General features: G+C 44.4%; 2 protein-coding genes across 3 annotated transcripts in view; one reads left to right on the top strand and one right to left on the bottom strand.

Annotated features, from left to right (window-relative positions):
• The window catches only part of HDAC1 (histone deacetylase 1), a 16676-nt gene extending 975 nt beyond the window's left edge, over positions 1-15701 (top strand). The window contains exons 2-15 of one of the 2 annotated variants that reach the window (XM_026086011.1): positions 4094-4206; positions 4631-4748; positions 7539-7613; positions 8821-8959; positions 9597-9738; positions 10728-10820; positions 11117-11225; positions 11405-11545; positions 12024-12132; positions 12238-12368; positions 13114-13260; positions 13525-13573; positions 13999-14071; positions 14944-15701. In XM_026086011.1, coding sequence (XP_025941796.1) covers positions 4094-4206; positions 4631-4748; positions 7539-7613; positions 8821-8959; positions 9597-9738; positions 10728-10820; positions 11117-11225; positions 11405-11545; positions 12024-12132; positions 12238-12368; positions 13114-13260; positions 13525-13573; positions 13999-14026 — 1394 coding nt within the window. In that variant the 3' untranslated portion in view covers positions 14027-14071; positions 14944-15701. Of the gene's footprint in view, positions 1-4093; positions 4207-4630; positions 4749-7538; positions 7614-8820; positions 8960-9596; positions 9739-10727; positions 10821-11116; positions 11226-11404; positions 11546-12023; positions 12133-12237; positions 12369-13113; positions 13261-13524; positions 13574-13998 lie in introns of both variants that reach the window. The other variant, XM_026086008.1, reaches the window with a different exon arrangement.
• A 2055-nt stretch (positions 15702-17756) lies between these two features.
• On the bottom strand, positions 17757-19122 carry MARCKSL1 (MARCKS like 1). Its single transcript, XM_026085968.1, has one exon. The coding sequence runs from the start codon at positions 19092-19094 to the stop codon at positions 18501-18503; it is 594 nt and encodes a 197-aa protein (XP_025941753.1). The 5' UTR covers positions 19095-19122; the 3' UTR covers positions 17757-18500.
• Between the last annotated feature and the right edge of the window lie 24 nt (positions 19123-19146).

Raw genomic sequence — 19146 nt, 5'->3', positions numbered from 1 at the left:
GTAGGGGGATGGATAATGGGGGGACATAGGGGGCTGGGGACTGCACTGGGGGGTAGGGGGATGGATAAAGGGGGGACATAGGGGGCTGGGGACTGCACTGGGGTACGCGTGGGTTAGTGGAGGACACTGAGGGGCATGTAAGGGATGGGGACTGCACTGGGGGATGGGGGCACAGGGGTTAAGGCATGGATGGGGGCAAGATGTATGGGGGGCTGCAGTGAGGGGAGGGGTAGGGGACACTGGAAGGTGGGAGAAGGGTTGGGGAAGACTGGAGGTCACAGAAAGGATGTGGGGAGCATGGGAAGGATGTAGGGGAGCACTGGGAGGCCTGCAAAGGAGTGGGGTTCATCGTAGGGATGTGGGGGAACGCTGGAGGGCGGAAGGGAAGGATGAGGGGCAAGGGAAAGATAGGGAGCAGCATTGGTGGAAAACAGGAGAAGGTTGGTGGAATAAAATGGGGAGGAGTGGAAAACTAGGACATTGGAGGTGGGGTGGAAGTAGGAAAGGCTCCGAAGGGGCCAAGATGGGGAGAAGGGCAAGGGGCTGAGAGAGCTCTGGGAGCTGTGCCAAGACGCTGAGGAAGGTGTCTGAGGGGGGATGGGGAGCGCTCAGGGAGATGCTGGGGGACAGGAAGGGTTAAGGGGAGATGAAGCCTTTGTGAGCCATGTTAAGAGGAAGAGGCACTCCTGAAACTCCATTTGGATCAGTGGTGTTACTATGAAGCAAGGGACAAAATGAAGACGTTGGCAGCCAGACCAATGGCTTGGTTATTTGCAGGGAGTTCCTGCGTCTAGGAGTATTGTTTAATTCTGTCTCTAAACTTGGCTGGATTGTAGACTGTGTGTTTTTGCTTTGTTTTGTTTTTCTTTTAYGAGGATAGTGAAACACTGCTTTCTGGCCATGTAATCATCCCATCGGGGTAGGCAAGTAATAGGGTATTAGAGCTGGCCAGATCTCAGACAAGGTAACTTGTGTGGCTTCCCTATCTTCCCYTATAGTATTTGAGAGAAATCACAGTTGCATCATCTCTGTGCACGTTCACAACTGCCTCTCCTTTAGCAGGGGCAGTCTGCGCGCATTTGCAACTGCCCCCCCTTTGGAGGGGGAAACTGGTGTTTTGGTGGTGGGTGAGCTGATTTTTATTGCCGCCTGTGTTCACCCTGTGTGAAAGGTATTGTGCAATTCTCCTCTATTTCGTCATGGCTTTCAGCCTCTGAAGTCAAATAAAAACTTTTTCTCAGTGCTTTTTCCTGTGGTAAGTGGACGTGTTCAGTGTTCATTAGGCAGTAAAGTGAGCTCTCTTAAACTGCTTTAGTGTATCAGGCATATAGTGAGGGCRTTTATTTTTTCAAAATCTGAGTGATAGGTTTATAACCTGCAATAATAGCTGTACCAGGTCTCTGACTCAGCCAGAGTCTTCAGGGGAGTGTGGCAAGGTAGAGTGTGAATTAGGACTCTTGGTGCAGTGAAACAACGAGCCTGATTTCTACAGACCATCTTTTTCCTTCCCAGTGCTGCATACAACTGATCTCTGTGCAATACCCAGCAGATCAAAATACAATGGGGTACTGGTGCCGTGGGCCCTAAAATGCCTACTTTAAACTTGAAGAATAGTTGCGGGAAGGATCAGAATGACATACGTGTGCAAGTGGCCTAGGTGTTGAAAGAAAACTCTGTGTCCAAACTGCTCCTTGTCCTTAGAATATAAAGTTTCCACAAAGAGCTTGTCAGTTTGTGAGCAAGCTAAAATCTTTAGAGATACAAGATGATGTTTTAAACACAAAATAACTAGTCATCTTGCTTTTAAATGCTAAGCAGAGATGATATCCTTGTAGTCTTTATTACATGGTAGCAATGTGAAGTTGGCATTATACAGTCTTGTCTATAGCTGACCTCACTAATTTACTCTGTGGTAAAGTTTTAGTGCCTTGTTTCCGCTGTTCTTTTATGAGGGGCTGGCAAGCGTCCACTGTGCATCCTGGAGCGAGAGTGTGCTTTTACTGTAAGGGAAGGCATACTCTGCAATTGTAGGAGGCCGGCTTATGATGGTCTTTTTCTTACGCAGGGAGGTAAAGGGTGGAATAATCTAGTGCAGTAATTCCTAAAAGGGAGGTCCCTGGGCACTTGGGAGGCTGTTCTGGATACTGGGTGGGTCTGTTCCTTGAGCATAAATTTCAGGTGGCAGAAAGGTGTCCTGGGATGGAGAAGGAAACTGCCATAGAGATTATTCCCTGAGTACAGGGGAGAGTCTAGATAGGAGATGGAAGCTGGGGAAAAAGTAGTCAGGTATCTTAAGGGTCCTTTGTGGAAATTCTGGGAACTGCTAAGTTAGGATCTGAATTTAAACAGTAACTTCTCCTTTATTAACTCCCATGTGGGGACTTACTTAACCCTAGCAGACAGGAAGAGGTATCTGTTAAGTTCACACATTCTTAATCTGCGCTGACTTGAACATGCAGGCAAGCTGCTAAAAGCTGTAGGCTCGTCTGCTGCTCTGTGGGAGTTTGGTGCATTATATTTAGCAGAATGAACCCAAACAGACTCTGGAAGTTGGGGCTTGCCTGGGGCATTTCATTGACAGCTTGCAGTAAAGAAGGCAGATGATAATTCTCCAGAGCTTTCTGTGATTTCTTATTTGTGTTTTCTAGATAGGGTTTTGAGCACCTCTAGCTCCCCAAAGCTTGATTTAACCTGGTTTTAGTATAGACATAGTTGCCTCAGTAAAAAACATTAGCATAGACAAAGAACATCCATTTTCACTGTAGTGCTACATGCAGTTAAACTTCAGCAGCAGAATCATTTGGGTGTGGGATTTGCACCATTTCATCTGCTTGACTGAAAATAGAGCCATATCCACACGAGGAAGAGTTACAGCTGTGCACTGTGAGGAAGTAGCAGTTTCTCCTGAATGTTAAGATTAATGATGAAATATTAATACTCCCAGCTGAGTCACCAGCCAGACCGGATTGGGTCTCTTGCTTCCTAAACTGTTTGAGAGTTGTAAAGCTACAAGAACTTCTTAGTCTGGTTCCCCAAGAAAATGAGGCTTACATGATATTGCTAGTATGTGGCTGTCTGCTTATTTCCTGCTCGCGGCAACTTTTGAGGTTGTGCATCTCTTAAACAAATCAGATGGAGCAGAAATCTAAAAGTTAAATTTCTGTAAGTTTCATGAAAATAAGTACCCTGGGAGAGGAGGAAGAAAAAAACCAGGTAATGGCCCCTGCCATGGGAGACTGCAGTACAAACTCAGCTTTCGCTGGGTGTCAGAGAATCCACATGGGGAGATGACCCGTGCGGCACATTTGTAGGAAGTTAACTTCCTTAACATTGGTGCCCAAAGAACAGCTTATCGGGGTGCACCTGTGGGGGTGCGCGGTTGATAGGGGCTGAGATTCTTCTGAAGTATTTCAAGCAATGGTAAAGGGCAAAAATAATTGGAGCTGTAAAATTACAGCTGTATTGGTTTTGCTTGGGGTGAGAATTAGCTACTTTGTATCCCGTTTCTGTTGAGGAAMTGGCAGGAAACTGACAGACCTGCTGTGTGGGATGAGTCACTGCCTGAGCCGGGGTTAAACTTGCAGGCCTCTTGGCACCTGCGTCTCTGCTCCCAGTGCGGCTGCATTTCTCCAGTGAAATCTGTACGCTCTGTAAATATGAGGTGTCATAAATGGATCAGAACCATCTTAAGAGGGTGTTAGAGAATTGTCCTTTGTTGAGCGAGGATAGGCAAATGTGGTGCCCAAAGCTGCCCTGCCCAGGGGAAGCTGGAGCTCCCCCTTTTTAACTTCTACAGTACGATTTTAGTTGCTCAGACTGTCTGTACCTGGAGTACCTTTCCCAGCATCAGCATTAAAAACTCCCTTGTTTGGCCAAACCTTGTTTTACAAATGTCTGTCTCATCTGAGTCTAGGATAAAGTTTTCTGAATCTACAGAGATATGTGTGCGAGCAAGACCCTGTGAAGAGATGCAGTGCTGAAGGACAGATAAAATGACAGATGAACTGATGGTGGTTCCTGAAGCTCAGCTGTGATTCTGTTTGAAGGAATTCATATTTTTCCCTGCTGTAACTTGAATCCTTTTTGCTCCTAGGTGATGTTGGAAACTACTATTATGGCCAGGGACATCCAATGAAACCCCACAGGATCCGGATGACCCACAACCTACTGCTGAACTATGGCCTCTACAGGAAGATGGAGATATATGTAAGTACAGGGCTGGTCATGAAGAAAAATGTGTAGGAGAGGTCTTATTTTACCTGTAAGGTTTTAGCTCTGATGCTTCAGACGGTCATGCTCTCTCTTGACAAGCCAAAGAGGAGAGGTGGGGGGAAATAGTTGRGTTGATATATTTCTGCTTTCTTGTAGTGAGATGTTCTTTGCTTCAGATAAGCTTTGAAAACTGGAAAATTGCTTTCCTCCCTGTAACTTAAATATTTTCTCTGTCTGGATATGTRAAAAGTTCCAGTCTCCAATAAATCTTGCCTATGAAAATCAGTTTCTCTTCTTCAATGCTGCTGTTTTGAGTTTTCTGCTATTCCTGAGAGTAAATCTGAGATTGCGGATAGGAATTAGGGAGAGAGAAGAGATATATTTCAAAACAAACCTTGCTTTCTTTTTGTCCTTGCAGCGTCCTCACAAGGCAAATGCAGAAGAAATGACCAAGTACCACAGTGATGACTACATAAAATTTCTGAGATCTATTCGCCCAGATAACATGTCTGAGTACAGCAAGCAGATGCAACGATGTAAGCTATGTATATATTAGTATAGTTTCTGCTAATTGTAAAATTCTTGCTTCCTGGGTCTACTTTAGAGGATTGTGGTAAAAAGAGTAGGAGGAAGCCCAGGAAACTTGAATATCTCCTGATTTATTTTTAATTTACCTAGCAAATCAAGCGTTTTAAAAATGGTTCCGTCTCTTTTAGCCTTGTGTTTTAATGTGAGCCTTTCTAAATTATCTTCCTGGCTCAGAGATGTCCAAACTACTCCATTTGTGCTGCATGTATTTTGTGTCATTGCTTATCTTTAACCAAAAGGTATTCAGGTGGGAAAGGGCTGTGCAATTTTTTTTTYCCCCCTTAAAGAAGGTACTTGATTATGTCCAAAATTGCAGCAGCACTGAAGGATTTTCAGGTCCAGAGAAGGGTTTGGAAATACAGGTTATCTGAGTTGCGTAGTGATAACTGTCCATTTTGTCTGTGTTAGTGGTAAATTTTAAGAGCTAATCTCTCATTCTAACCYCTTGAGTCTGTGAAAGTACTAAGAATCTCTTTGCAACTTTATTGTTATAGAAACCTTTTTATGTTCTTTGGCAATTACTGTGCAGCAGACTAGGTTTCTAGCTAGTATAGACAAATGTGGGGGAAGGCTCAAAGTTCATTTAAAGAGTGTTTTGATCATGCACACTGTAGTCTTTGAGCAGAAAACAGTTGTTAGCCCATGGGGTTCATTTATGCGAAATAAGTGTAATTTCCAAATTGGAAGAATTATGGGTCTCGAGTCTGAAGCAGATGCACTTGAAAATCTGGTATAAGCCAAAAGGGACAGGATATTTAGGCGCAAGCGCATAAGAGGAATGGGTAATATGGTTCATGAGTAATATATGTCAAAAGACTTCCTACAGAAAATAATATGCTTTAATGTACCAAAGTACATATTTACACAAACTGAACTGTTTACCCCTGAAGCTGATATGGCTCATAAACACCCACTCTGCGCTCTCTGATAGTCAATATTTTCTGCACTGTACTTTCACGGAAATGTTTTTACCTGAAAGAGGCAAAAYATGAAAACTAATCATAAACATGCAGGAGATGGATCTTTTCTCAGCAAGATCTGCAAAATACTAGCCTCTGCCTAGCTAGGGAACTAGCTCAAGAGGCTTAGAACAGAGATTAGCAATACAGAAGGCAAGGTCACCACTCCCAAGTACAGTGGCAGGTCTCTGTAGCTTGCTTGGTGCTCTAGCTTCATTTTTGAGGAAAGGGTAGGTGCTGGGATTTCCCTAAGGATGTTTCCACCTTCCAGTGGAAGTGTCTAATGAGCAGTGTCTTTAATTTTTTTCTGCTAATGCCTTGTTCTCTGTCGGAGGCCTTGGGTAGACTCCTCTGTAACCTGAAGGGCAAGAAACTTAATTTGTTGTAATGGGAAGCACGCAGAAATTGACAACTTAAATCCTCCTCACTTAACAGGGAAAGCTTCCAACCACCTCTTTGAATTAATTATTTCAACTCTGCCACTTGCAGTGCCCTGCTGAAAGGGTTGGAAAAGCAGGAGCAATTATTTCCTGCTGGGTCTCCTGATGGGTGTTGTCCATTTCAGAGAACTCAGTCCTGAATTGAAACCGTTTAAATTCCCTTATCAGACCATACAATCTCTGTGGAGTCTATGCACTGAGGAGTTTCTCATGCTGCAAGGATCTGTGCTATTTATTCCTTCCTCATTAAGTGTGGAAGAAAATATTCTACAGATGTTGTTACAAAAATACAGATTTTTTTGTTCATAAAAGCAAATCTTAGATTCAGTGCAAGTTTGTTGTTACTGTTTTTATTTTTAATCATGAAACTATTTGCTGTGAAATTTATCCAGGCCAAAATGATAGTACTGCTGAGAACTTAAAAGTTGACTGTCCAATATGAAGTAAAAGGAATATACAAAGTGTAAAAGAACAGATGTGGATGTGAATTCCTCCCCGAGTACACCCAGTTATCCACTGTCTCCCCGCTTTCCTCCAGCAGTGCTGGCACTRTTTGCTTTCTCAGCTCCGTGTCAGCAGTACAGCAGGAAGCGGGAGCAAAGACCTTTCCCGCTCACCGTGGTGAGATGGGGTGAGATGGGGTGGTGACGTGGAGCTCAGCGTCAGCTCTGTAGTCCCTGAAATGGCAACGCTCCCCCCAGCAGGTGCGGTGCCCTCTCCCGGGGCTGAAGCGCGGAGCCTGGGGGCTAGGCAGCRCTGCTCCTGCGAGGTGTAAGCTTCCAGGGACGGGCCCGGTTCTGTTCGTGACCCGCGTGGGATAGCAACGGGCGCTGGCGCCCATTTTGCGCCGTTTGCATCACACGCCCCTGGTGACCAGCGTGTGCTGCTGGAATAGAACAAAATACTGTAAATGTGCAGTCTCAACAAATGACATTCAAGTTACGGCTAAGGATGTGTATCAATATGACACAGCTTTTATTGATAGCATCTCTTCTCCGCCCACTCATTTTCCAACACGACTGACTGATTTTTGGGTCCCCTTGTAGCATACTCCGGTAGATGGCGTGCTTCTCTYGCCAGAGCTTGTGGAACCTGCTTTCATGTTTCCTTACAAAGTGTGGGAAGGTCGGGAGCATCTTCCTTAAAGTAGCAGCAGTAAACCTTTTTGCCTCATTGGGAAATCCAAGGTTGATTGCATTAACTTTTTATTGTACGCGCGTGACATTTTGCTTAAAATGTTTGATAATTTATCCGCTCGGCTTTTAAATCAGGTTGGTAGTATAGGCTTTGCCATTTATTTGTGATTTTCTCTTACTAACTCTTTTGTATTCTTTTCAAGTCAATGTTGGGGAAGACTGCCCTGTATTTGATGGGTTGTTTGAATTTTGTCAGCTCTCTGCTGGAGGCTCAGTTGGTAAGCTCGCAAGTCATATGTGCTTTTCTTCTTCTCTTAAGCAGATGTATGTGATATATTTCTGTCTAGGAGAGAAATTTGTTGATGGTGGTAGTGGGGAACTCACTGAAGCCCTGTGAACCTATTTCTAATTTCTTTAAAAACTAGATCCATATTTCTTCTCATGTGAGAAGGCTTTGCATATTGACAGATCTCTCTACATTTGTTAAGCATATCTTCACTAGTCCAAGTTACTTCAGTGAATATATGAAGAAATGTCTGAGTGATGTAACAACATTGCAAGTGATGACTTAAAAACAAGAACAGCAATGAGGGTTTAATAAAAAATTCACGTGAGCTTTACAGAAAAGGTATCTTCCTTGTTTGTAAAAAGCCTTGTTCCAGGTCGGTGTAATGTGGAAAGGAAAACTACTTTTTCTGTTGCTTTTAACAAAAAGCTACTTGTCTCTGGATATGAGGCAAAATAGGATTTGAAAGGTTTCAGAAAGCTCTCTGAAAGCTGGAACATTTAAAATGCTTTCACTGTTTTCAGATACTTTGTTGCAGAAAGACAAAGTATTGCGGAACTCTATTACTGTACATAGGCGTTAAAACTTTGTGGCTGCTACTCCCACAATGACATCGAGAAATCTTTATTTCCTGTAACACACTTCAGCAGTTATACAAGTACTGACTAAGCAGTTTTTGAAATAGTTATGGTCTCTGGTCCCAAGGCTGTAGATCCCACAGAAAATATCATTTATTTTCGTCCTGGGAGACTTGCAAAATTGCGGAAACTTTGTGAAGGAGCTGGGGGAAGAGGAGAACTTCCTTTGCCTAAATGCATTTTTGTGAGGGCCTAAATATATGTTAGATAAAACTTTTTGTTACAGTTTTTTGTCGGGGGCAATGAGAAATCTAGACTACGCTCAGCTGCGACCCAAGCTAGAATGCTGTGGGCTTGTTTTTGCAGATTTTATGCTCTGAGGCACAAGTGGGAAGTGGTCAAAGGTTTGTGCAGGCAAAATAGAGGCTGAATTTCTTTTCCCTTGCCTTTTGTTAGTTTGTTGAGACATCCAGTGTTTAAAACTTTGGGTTTGTGCTTTGTAAAATACCCTCTCCACACACAAGCGATGATGTGATCGTAAAGGACCTGTGTTTTGCCCCTCAGTCTCTGTCCTGAGTCCTTTGCCCTCATGCTAACATTTTATAATTTTTATCCCTACAGCCAGTGCTGTGAAGCTGAACAAGCAACAGACAGATATTGCCGTGAATTGGGCAGGAGGCCTTCACCATGCTAAGAAGTCAGAGGCTTCTGGCTTCTGTTATGTCAACGACATTGTCTTAGCTATCTTGGAGCTCCTGAAGTATGCACAGTACCACTTACCCCTTTCATTTGTCCTTTCTGCTGCATTTCCTCTGAAATTTTAGCATTTCTTTTTCCTGTCTGCTCCTTTTGTTACCTTTGTAGCTCTGTGTTTTCTGGGGAGGGTTTAATCAGATATCTTTTGGGGTGCAGTGCCCTCTCTCTAGAAGGGGTCTCTCTAATTGTGGCATTGTGCAGTAGGCAAAAGGTTTGGAGCATTGTCTGACTGCTCTTAGACCATTCTTCCCCCCCACAAAAAGGGTGCACTGCTGTAAGATGTGTCTGTTGGTTACCACCCTGACAGCTTTTTGCTCAAGGCAAACCTCAGTGGGAGGCTTGAACATAAAACGCAGAGTCTATTGGTTGAATGTGAATGAAATGAGTTGAATCTGCCTTCAAAGATCAGTTGCAGCAGTAAAAGCCACTTTGTTTTCCTCGGTGATTCTGTTCCACTGCTGACCAAGGCATATGGCTGTTCTGCGCGCCTCTTTTGCTTTGACTCCAGAGAGACAGCTGGCTGGTAGCTGTGCAGCCTGGGGATTAGCACCGCGTTCTTTGCTCTCCTCCCATTTGCTCTGCTGGTGAAGGCAGCTTCTACTCTGAAGAAATGCAGCATTTTGACTCCCTTCTGATCCTAGGTATCATCAGAGAGTGCTGTATATTGACATTGATATTCACCATGGAGACGGCGTGGAGGAAGCGTTTTATACCACAGACCGTGTCATGACTGTGTCCTTTCATAAGTATGGAGAATACTTCCCAGGAACAGGGGACCTGAGGGTGAGAATGAAGACTTAACAGAAAATTCCCTTGAAATTTGGTTTCTTCCATCTCTTTGCTGTCATGCTAATTTGACTAAAATCATTGTTCTTCTGGGTTTTCCTCCTTTAAATGTATGCTCTCAAAATAGCATCCTTTTACTGAGGAGGAAATGTGTATATGTGAGGCAGCTGGCTCCACTCCTGGAGTGGGTGCTTTGTTCCTGTGATCATGTATAGTCTGTACAGTAATAAAACTAGGAATTGAATATCAGTCATTTGGCAGCCTTCTGGTGGGATTATGCTCAGAAAGGTGACTCTGAAGATGGCATCTTGGTCATCTGTAGCTACTTGCAAACTGAGTTTGGTCACAGGAGCTTTTTGGTGTATATTTATCAGGGAGTGCTTTTGTGTGTGTTGGTATATCTTGTCGGCATTTCCTCCTGTGAGTCAGTTCTGAGTGTTAATGAATCATGTGGTGTTACCTGTGGCACTCTTTTAAGTTAGATACAGGTGTGGTTCACTTTGACTTCTGCTGTTGCCAGCATACTGTTCTCGGGGTGAAAGGTCCTTTACTCATTTTATGCCCTTTTTAGTGTAATATGGAATTGCATTCCCCTGATCTAATTCTCTTGCCTTTCACTTGTGAGTGATTACCTGTTGAGGAAATGATTATGGTGTAGGTTGAATGCCAAGGTGCTTGTTTCATTCCCTTTTCTGAATGTAATTCCACAATATTCTCAGACATTTAATGTCTAGGTAGTGAGTTGAATAGTGAGGGCCAAGTGCACCCACTTATGCCGCGTTGCCATGGCTCTGCCATGGCTCTGTTGGAGTCAACTGGCTCTTGTCTTTTTATGCCAAGACAGTATTTGTCCCAGAGAGCCTAGGCTTAGATTTGGATAAGACTGATGGAATCCCAGACTTCCCTTCCTAAGTTGGCACATGGTTTGTGTGTTGCACTTGGTTCTTTGGTGACGTTGTGGTCTCTCCTGTCTTTCACTCTAATAGGATATTGGTGCAGGCAAAGGCAAGTATTATGCTGTCAACTATCCCCTCCGGGACGGAATTGATGATGAGTCGTATGAGGCAATATTCAAGCCGGTAAGCGTCTTTGCTGAGTGATGGGGTGATACTTTGTCGTCTTGGTGGCTCGGGGGAGCGCTCTTTGGGGAGATTGTCCTCTGTTATAAGATTCTTCAGGGCTGTATTCCTGCCTAACAATTGCAGCCTGTCATCTGTAGACTTCTGTTTGTAAGAGCCCCAGTGTTATCAGTATAGGGGAGTCAACAGCTGTGAGAACACTAGGGATGTCTTCATGTCACTTACTGACATGGACATTGCTGTGTTATTGTGACACTGTCCTGTGGAGAGTGTGTAACAACAGGTTTCTTGTTTAGGTGATATCTAAAGTGATGGAGACGTTCCAGCCTAGTGCAGTTGTCTTGCAATGCGGATCGGATTCTCTGTCAGGGGACAGGCTGGGTTGTTTTAATCTGACCATCAAAGGTAAGAGTACAGCGTTGCCACCAAAGTAGCCGGGCCGGGTCTGTGATCTTGAGAGGCTGGAGCTGTGCAGTAGAGTGTCCATGTTAAACTGGCATAACTAATATAGTTAGATTGCATTGAAAAGTTTTTCTTCCTTATGCCATGAGGTTATGACCTTTTTCCCACTGCCTTTGCTACAGGTCATGCCAAGTGTGTGGAGTTTGTAAAAAGTTTTAATTTGCCTATGCTGATGCTGGGAGGAGGTGGCTATACAATCCGCAATGTGGCTAGATGCTGGACCTACGAGACTGCTGTGGCTTTGGACACTGAAATTCCAAACGGTAATTCTCCCCTGGAGTCTTTGAAGCAAGAGTAAGAAAATGACTATGTAGTAACAGAGCTCAGGAAAATGATGTTGCTGTGTGAGGTGTAACAACCCTGAGATATTTCACTAGCTCTTGATTATTACTGTGGAAGAGTTTTTAGAAAACCTAATTTGTAGTAGCTGTTCTTGTTTACATTTTAGTCCTGTAGCTCTCACCGCCAGCAAAAAGTATCCAGCAGTCTTGCTGTCTTACTGAAATGAGGTGGCCTTCTACTGAAAACTTTTGTGCATGCTAATAGTGTTTGACTGCCAGGTGAGCTTTGACCTCACTGTTGCCAAGTTGTCTGCTTTGATCTGAGTTTTGCCTATGAGAACTTCAGCTCTTACCTCTAGGGTAGTGCACTTGTGTCTTTACGTTGCACTGAAGTGCAGTGTGTATTTCACTAGTGGTCCAGTGATAATTTGGTATTTGCTCTGGTTTGACTTTTCTGCAGAACTTCCATATAATGATTATTTTGAGTACTTTGGGCCGGACTTTAAACTCCACATCAGTCCCTCAAACATGACCAACCAGAATACAAATGAGTATCTCGAAAAGATCAAGTAAGTGTTTGCTTCTCATAGCAAGACTGGCATCTTCTGCTGGGGGCTTCACAGCTGTGGATGGCTCCTTGCTGATGGAGGTGTTCCTTTCTTGGCTGGATCTAGGCAACGTCTCTTTGAGAATTTGCGCATGCTGCCTCATGCCCCTGGCGTCCAGATGCAGCCAATTCCTGAGGATGCTGTTCAGGAAGACAGTGGAGATGAAGAGGAAGAAGATCCTGAGAAACGCATTTCAAGTAAGTGCTTGCCTTGGGCATGGTTGCATTGCGTTGCTGGGAAACACGCTGTGCAGAGCCTGTGGGTGCCACAGCTGAACAGGATCAGGAAGCTGGGGAGGTGTGCAGGCTCTAAGCTGAGTTACTCTGTTAAAGAGAGGAGGATATATGATACAGATTTCTCTCTTGACTCTGGAGTCCTTCAGTTTGAATCACCTTTGTGATTGGTTTTATAAAATCAAGCCCTGATGCTAAGCATTGCAGGGCCGGTAGATTCCTTCTCCCTTGAAGAAATGGCACCTTTGCCAGATAATTTCTGTAATGGAAGAACCTGGGCTTTAATGTGAGAGTTTAAACAATTACTGTGGTGTGGATGCAATGACAGAGTACTTTCCAGGAGACTGGCAGGTTGGATCCCAGAAGTTGCCTTCCACAGTGAAAACACTGGTTTATATCCAGATTGGCTGATGGCCTTTAGACCTGGCAGTCAGACTTTCTCAGTGTGAGGTTGATTAACCTGCTTATGCTGTCAAGTCTAAACATTGCTCTGTGCCTAATCCAAGTTGCATATATGGTCTTGGATCTTAGGCATAAGCAGTCAAGAGCGATCAGTTAACAGATAAAGCAGGTAGAAAGATGAAGTGTTTTTCTTGTGGCTTTATTGTGACTTATTTAGGCTCAGTTCATTCCAGTGTGAGAAGTTAGTGTTTGCTGTTTCCTGACTTCTAAACCCACTGAAACAACCGCTTGTCCCCTTCATTCTCAGTCCGCAATTCTGATAAGAGAATATCCTGTGACGAAGAATTCTCCGACTCTGAAGATGAAGGGGAAGGAGGCCGCAAAAATGTTGCCAACTTTAAGAAGGCTAAGCGTGTGAAAACAGAAGAAGAAAAGGAGGAAGAGGAGAAGAAAGGTAAGCATGAGAGCTAGGACTGTAAGTCCTCCTAGCTTCATGGAACTTTTTCTGGCATGCATATACCCTTGGCTCTGTCTTGTTCTCTCATGGCTTGGGACGTTTATTCTTTCTGAAGGACTGAGAGGAGCTCTACTTTCTGATTTTTAATTTGTGCCTGAAAAAAATCAGTTCTGGTCTAACATCCTCTTTCCATTTTCATGTCCCATGTCCCTGCAGGCTATTTTCCTACTGCTCTACTATGTGTCTTTTTTTCTTTTCTAGATGAGAAAGAAGAGGAAAAAGCAAAAGAGGAGAAAGCAGAACCCAAAGGGTGAGCCCTGTATCCTGGCTTGGCAGTTAAATAGCTGCGTTTGTATTTCCTTATGCATCTGCCTATGCCTGTGTTGGCATGTTGCGTACCTTGCAGGGTTGGAGGTGAGACATGGTAGTTTGGATAGCTTTGTCGTGTGTTTGTGATAGGAAGGAGTTTGCTTGCGTTGAACAGCATAACTGATAAAGCACTGCAAGAGCCCTCAGTGAAAAGGGCTGAAAAATGCCAGGCATTCATTCAGTAACATTTTGCATGTCAGCAATGCGCAAGTTTTAGATAAAGCTTGACATCAGAGTATGGTAAGTGTTTTTAGGATAGGCCATCTAAGCAGCATTATTTGTGTTGTGGCTCTAGCCTGTTGTTAAAGCTTTGGCACAGCCTGAGTTGTTTGTCTAAAGCAAACTCTCCACTTCTTGCTTTCACAGGGTGAAGGAAGAGACTAAATCTGCCTAAGATGGCTGCAGCTGGACAGTACCTGTCAGTGCGTAGTTATCATAGGTTAGCTTCTCTGGTTGCCTCCCATTCCACAGGATTTATATTTTATATATGTTTCTGTATATATTTCTATATAAATATATAAATGACTTGAGAACTGTAAATTATTCCTTGCTGCACTCCGCTGGGAGCAGATAGGGAGGATTCTGCGGAGTAGACAGACCTGCACTGCCCAGAATTGGTGACTGGGAAGTTTCACTCTTGCCTTCCACTGCCTCCTTGGTGTGTCTTTAAAAAATCACTTCCTTTCTTTACTTTCTCCTCTGAAATAACCACCCTTGAAAAAGAATAATTTAAGTAGAAGTAGTATCTGCATTTCAGGTTAGGTGGAAAGATGGCCATGAAATTTTTTTTTGTTTGTTTGGTGGGAGATATGAGTTCCCAAATGAAGCCTGTGAGAGACTGACTGTTCCTTTGGTCTTCAGTCTGATTCCACCATGGCAAGTAACTGCAAGCTGGTGCCACTTCTCAGGGTCAAATAGTGCAGTTCTTGAATAGAGTTGGCTACCTCCCTGCAGCAAACTTGTGGAAAGAGATGAAGCAGCTTAAAAGCAGATCTGAAAAGCGCTTTAGTGAATCAGCCCAAGAGCCCTCCAGGTGCAGATCTGGAAAACACAAAATGAAAATCACCCTAATGTGGTGGTTAACATTTTCCACGATCTTGCAGATCCAGTTAAGTGTGGCAACATTATGCATCTCAAGTAAGAAAAGGGATGAATTTTTTATACATTTTTCTTTTTCTGTACCAATGCCCCTCTTCGCGGGGGGGGAAGTGAGTTACTGCCCATTTGGCCTCCAACTTCGCTTTCCCTGCTTGTTCTGCCCTTGGCTACGTATGCTGTAACGTGCTTTCTCAGTACCGATCTGTGTCCTAGGCCGAAACCACTGCAGAAATTCCCAAGTCATCTAAAGACCAGACCGAACAGAGCCCAGCTGAAACCTCTTGTCGACGTGTGTCACTCACTGAAAAATTCTTCTCTGAAGTGAAGTACAAATGTTTTCAAATTGAACCTTTTCTCTCTCTTGCTGTCAAGGCCAGTAAACATGGAGAACCTTTTTATCTGCAGTCTGAGCTGTTATCTTTACAAGGGAACAGCAGATGGGGCTCTGTGCATTTTTATAACTACTCCTCTTCCTACTCCCACACATTATCTCACCCCCAAAGGTCTTTTGTGACCAGAACTGGCCTTTTTCTTGCATCTCACTTTTTACAGCTGATTGTTAGATGAGTTTTCTGTGAAATGCTTTGCTGAGCTCCAGCTTTGCAGAAGTTTTGCAGGCAGTTTTGACTCACTGCTCTCCTTTCTCAGGGGGATTCCTCTGTCCACAAGAGGATCTGTACCTCCCACGGAGCGCTGCTGATGGTTTCAACTCTAATAATGCTGCTAACTTAACACAGGTTATTTTTTAAATGTTTTATTTTTTTAAATACTTTTTTTCCCCTTTTCCACCGTGAGTTTTTTAGTCTCTTTGAATCTGAGTGACATGTCACTCCCGCTCTTCAGTGTTTGTATGTGAAGCGAGAGAGATCAGTGTATCTTTGTGTCTGGGGGGAAAATATATTGTGGTTTTTTAAAGATGCTTTTATTTTGAATTTTGAGAATCTTTGTAATAAAACTGGTACATTTCTATGGTTGGCGTGAGTTTGTACTGCTTTCTGCTGAGAGGAAACACTAGGTTAGAGTGGGAGTTCTGTTTGTTTTCAGTCATTGCTGGAAAATGGTGCAGTAGCTTGATCATGATCATGATGTGGTATAGCTTCCAACAACAACAAAAGACAGCTGAAATAAGGCTTTGGGGGGAAAGGTGAGGCAGGATTATTTTCCCCCCCCTCTTTCCAGAAGGSGGCTAGATATGTTGGCCAAAATTGRTCCGTCGAAGCCTATAGCATTTTATGTGATACATACTCTGTGCTACATGTAAAAGCTTGCTTTAGTTCCTTTTGTAGCCTTTTTTTTCCTCCACTTTATAAAATAGCCTTGAAATTCTCCTCGTGACTCTTCTCTCCAGGAAAGGTAAGTGGAAATACCATCGGTTTTGTTTGCTCACACCTCTTCCACTAAAGATCACTGGGTTATTCTTCTCTCTTCCCTAAATTACATCTGCGTTCACATCCAGCAGCTTTGCTGATGCTCACTGGGTTTGCGGTTTGTTCAGAGTTTAGTACTTCATGCAGCTGGCTCTTGCTTTGAGAGCAATGTTAATCTGGAACGGGAATAATTAGTCATGGGAAGGGACCATTTTTTGGATGAATTTAAGCGCTTTTTATCTGGTATTGAAGTGAAAAAATTTCTTTAATGAAATAGGAGCAGGTTAATTTTGCCTTGCTAGAACTGAGTGCTGATCACATAGCTGAAATGCAGACTGAAGGTTTGTAAAATCTTCTGTTTATTTAGTTAAAGAAAAGCTTTGAGTGGCCCACTTGACTTTCATTGCTGTAATAATACTCCAGTATACTTAGTTATCCTTCTTCCTATAGCAGACAATCAAAATGCTCTTTCTTTCAACAAAAATAACTGTACAATTCAAGTTTACGCCTGCCCGTGTGCCACTGCAGTCCTTCTCTCTGTTTCAGTGTTTCTTAAAATGGCTGCCGTGAGGCTGTATGGTAGCGAATGCTGCTCGCCCTGTCAGATGCGTTGAGCCCGATATCTCAGCTGGAGCATACCGCAGCTGCGTCTAGCGTGGCGCACGGAGCAATCCTGCAAGCTTAGAAATGCTGTGCAGATCACAGTGCCCCTATTTAAAAGACCAGGTTTGGCCCCTCAGCTGCTGAATCTGGGAGCAGGTCCCTTGCTTTAGTTTTGCACCATTGATAGGATGCACTGCGTAAAAAAACTAAGAGTCAGGCCGCTTCCATCTACCTCAAGGGCTGCGGGAGAGCATCTATCATCCCTGCACCAGCCCCTGGCTTACCAGGCACGGTGCCGATGGTGGGCCTCACTTTTCCCTGGACTCCTCTCTGCCAGCTGAAATAGCAGAGGCAGTTGATCGATCAGGGAATTGGAAGTAGGCCACCAACTGAAAGAGGCTGTGAACTGTTGCTACAGTCAATAAGCTGGCAGCAAGAGCTCTTAATGAGGCTGTAACCTTCATGCTCTGAGCTGCTGTAGCAGGGTAGTGCTCCTACCCTGTTTTATGCCTAGCTGGCCTGTATCCCTGCACAGATCACAGTAGAAGTGATAGAGGCACCTGCTTTGCTTTCATTTTTTTCCTTGGGAAGTGAATCTTCCCTCCCAGTGCTTAGAAGGAGGCAAAGACCATAGTTATGATCTGGTACTCCTCTTTAGGAGAGAAGAACAGATTTTATGCTGAGTTTTTTTCTAAAGGAACTATGCATTAAAAAAACCCAAAAAACCTACACTGAGAAACTTCATYCAGTACCTTCCTGCACCTGTTTGAGTAAAGAGTGGGCTCACCTTCCACCCCCCAGGAGAAGTTTGGGTAGACCTCTAAGAAAACAGAGGTCCAGAGCAGCTAGATGAACAGTGATCTTAAGGCAGTGGCAAGAGGCTTGTGTGAGAAAGTCCTTTGTGGCTGTAGCTCTACATCTGCTGCAAGTCAATTAACTGCTAGCAGAGCTAGGGCTAGAGTGATTAAATGCAGCAGCTGGTGAACTAAATCAGCAACTGCTATCTTCACTGGCCCTTGTTTGGCATCTGAGACAAGAAGGACTCAAGCTCACCCATAAAGGGGGTCACCATTTATTCCTTTCAAATGTTACAATAAAACCCATACAGCTTTTTTAGAAGTTAGAAAATTGCAAATTAAGTGTTTTGGCCATTAAAAAATTATTTACAGAGAAAACAACATTGTTTCACATTATACAGCTGGCACACCCCCTCCCTCCACCCCCACACCCCAAAAGTTATCCCTTAGAAGCAGAATTAAACACAGCGGACTTACAAGCTTTATGGTTTTAAGCCAATAGTAAGACATTATAAAAAAACTAAACAGATTAGCTTTTAAACCATTGGTTTCTATAAAAAGCACAAAATACTTTAAATGAAGTCAGAACCAGGAATGTGAACTGAGAAAAAGAATCCATTGAACAGTCACTGGCTTGCTGGGCTTCAAAGGCTGCTTGGAAGATAGTGGGAACAGTCAGGAGGCCAGCAGAGATACCAGAGCAGGATGTAAAAATCTGGGTTCTTATCAAACTGTAAATTCCAGTTATGTCCAGGATAGTCTTCCTCCACAGTTTTAAAGGATTCAGGTAAAACTACTCCAAGTTGTGGTGATGGTGGTGGGAATCCAGACCAGTTTTCTAACAGGAGAGGGGAAGAAATAACTCAGGGGGGCAATTTTAGAGAGCGTTTGTCAGTTCTACGTTGAATACGGAAGGTGTGTGGGCAAGGCAGCGAGTCCGTGGTGTTACGGGGATGAAGAGGATGGCATAAGAGTCTTAAGTTAGGACAATACCAAGTGGGCTCTACTCTTCCTTCTGCTCGGCTGCCACAGGAGTTGTTGTAGGCTCAGGCCCTGCAGGTTTTGAGGGCTCCTCTGGTTTGGCTGTATCCCCCTGGCTTTCCCCTGGCTGCTGCTTCTCTTCCTCCTTGGTTTCCCCTGCTTCTGCATCCTCCCTCTTGGGCTCAGCTTCCTGCTGCCCATCAGCAGTGGTAGTGCTCTCCCCTGCACTGCCCTTCTCCTCCGCTTTCTCTTCCTGGGGAGGAGCCGTCGGCTCCGTGTCACTTGTGGAGCAAGCGGGGTTCTCCTCTCCCTTGGCGTCTGCTTTGCCTTGGTCCTCTGTGGGAGAGGACGCGGAGGAGTCCCCGGCTTCTTTCTTGTTCTTCCTGAACGAGATCCCGCTCAGCTTGAAGGACTTCTTGAATGAGAACTTCTTCTTCTTCTTGGGGGTGTCTTTGGGGGCCGCAGCGCCTTCGGGCTTAGCCTCCCCGCCTTCGGCAGCGGGGGCAGGCTCGATGGCATCCCCGCCGCCCGCCTCGCCCTTGCTCTCCTCCTTGAGGGGTTCAGCAGAGCCGTTGCCGTTCAGGGGCGCAGCCTCGACGCCCGCCTTGGGCGTCATGTCCCCGTTGAGCTTCACGTGGCCGTTCTCCTGCGGAGAGCGCACCGCCGCG

The sequence above is a fragment of the Apteryx rowi genome, unplaced genomic scaffold, assembly GCF_003343035.1.
Source record: "Apteryx rowi isolate R43461 unplaced genomic scaffold, aptRow1 scaffold_68, whole genome shotgun sequence".
In the NCBI taxonomy this organism is placed as follows: Eukaryota; Metazoa; Chordata; class Aves; order Apterygiformes; family Apterygidae; genus Apteryx; species Apteryx rowi.
Note: the sequence above shows the minus strand (reverse complement) of the source record. Positions and strands in the feature narration are given on the sequence as shown.

Bases quoted from the DNA above. Each gene is read 5' to 3' on its own strand.
- MARCKSL1 (XM_026085968.1), bottom strand. From the start codon at position 19,094: ATGACGCCCAAGGCGGGCGTCGAGGCTGCGCCCCTGAACGGCAACGGC.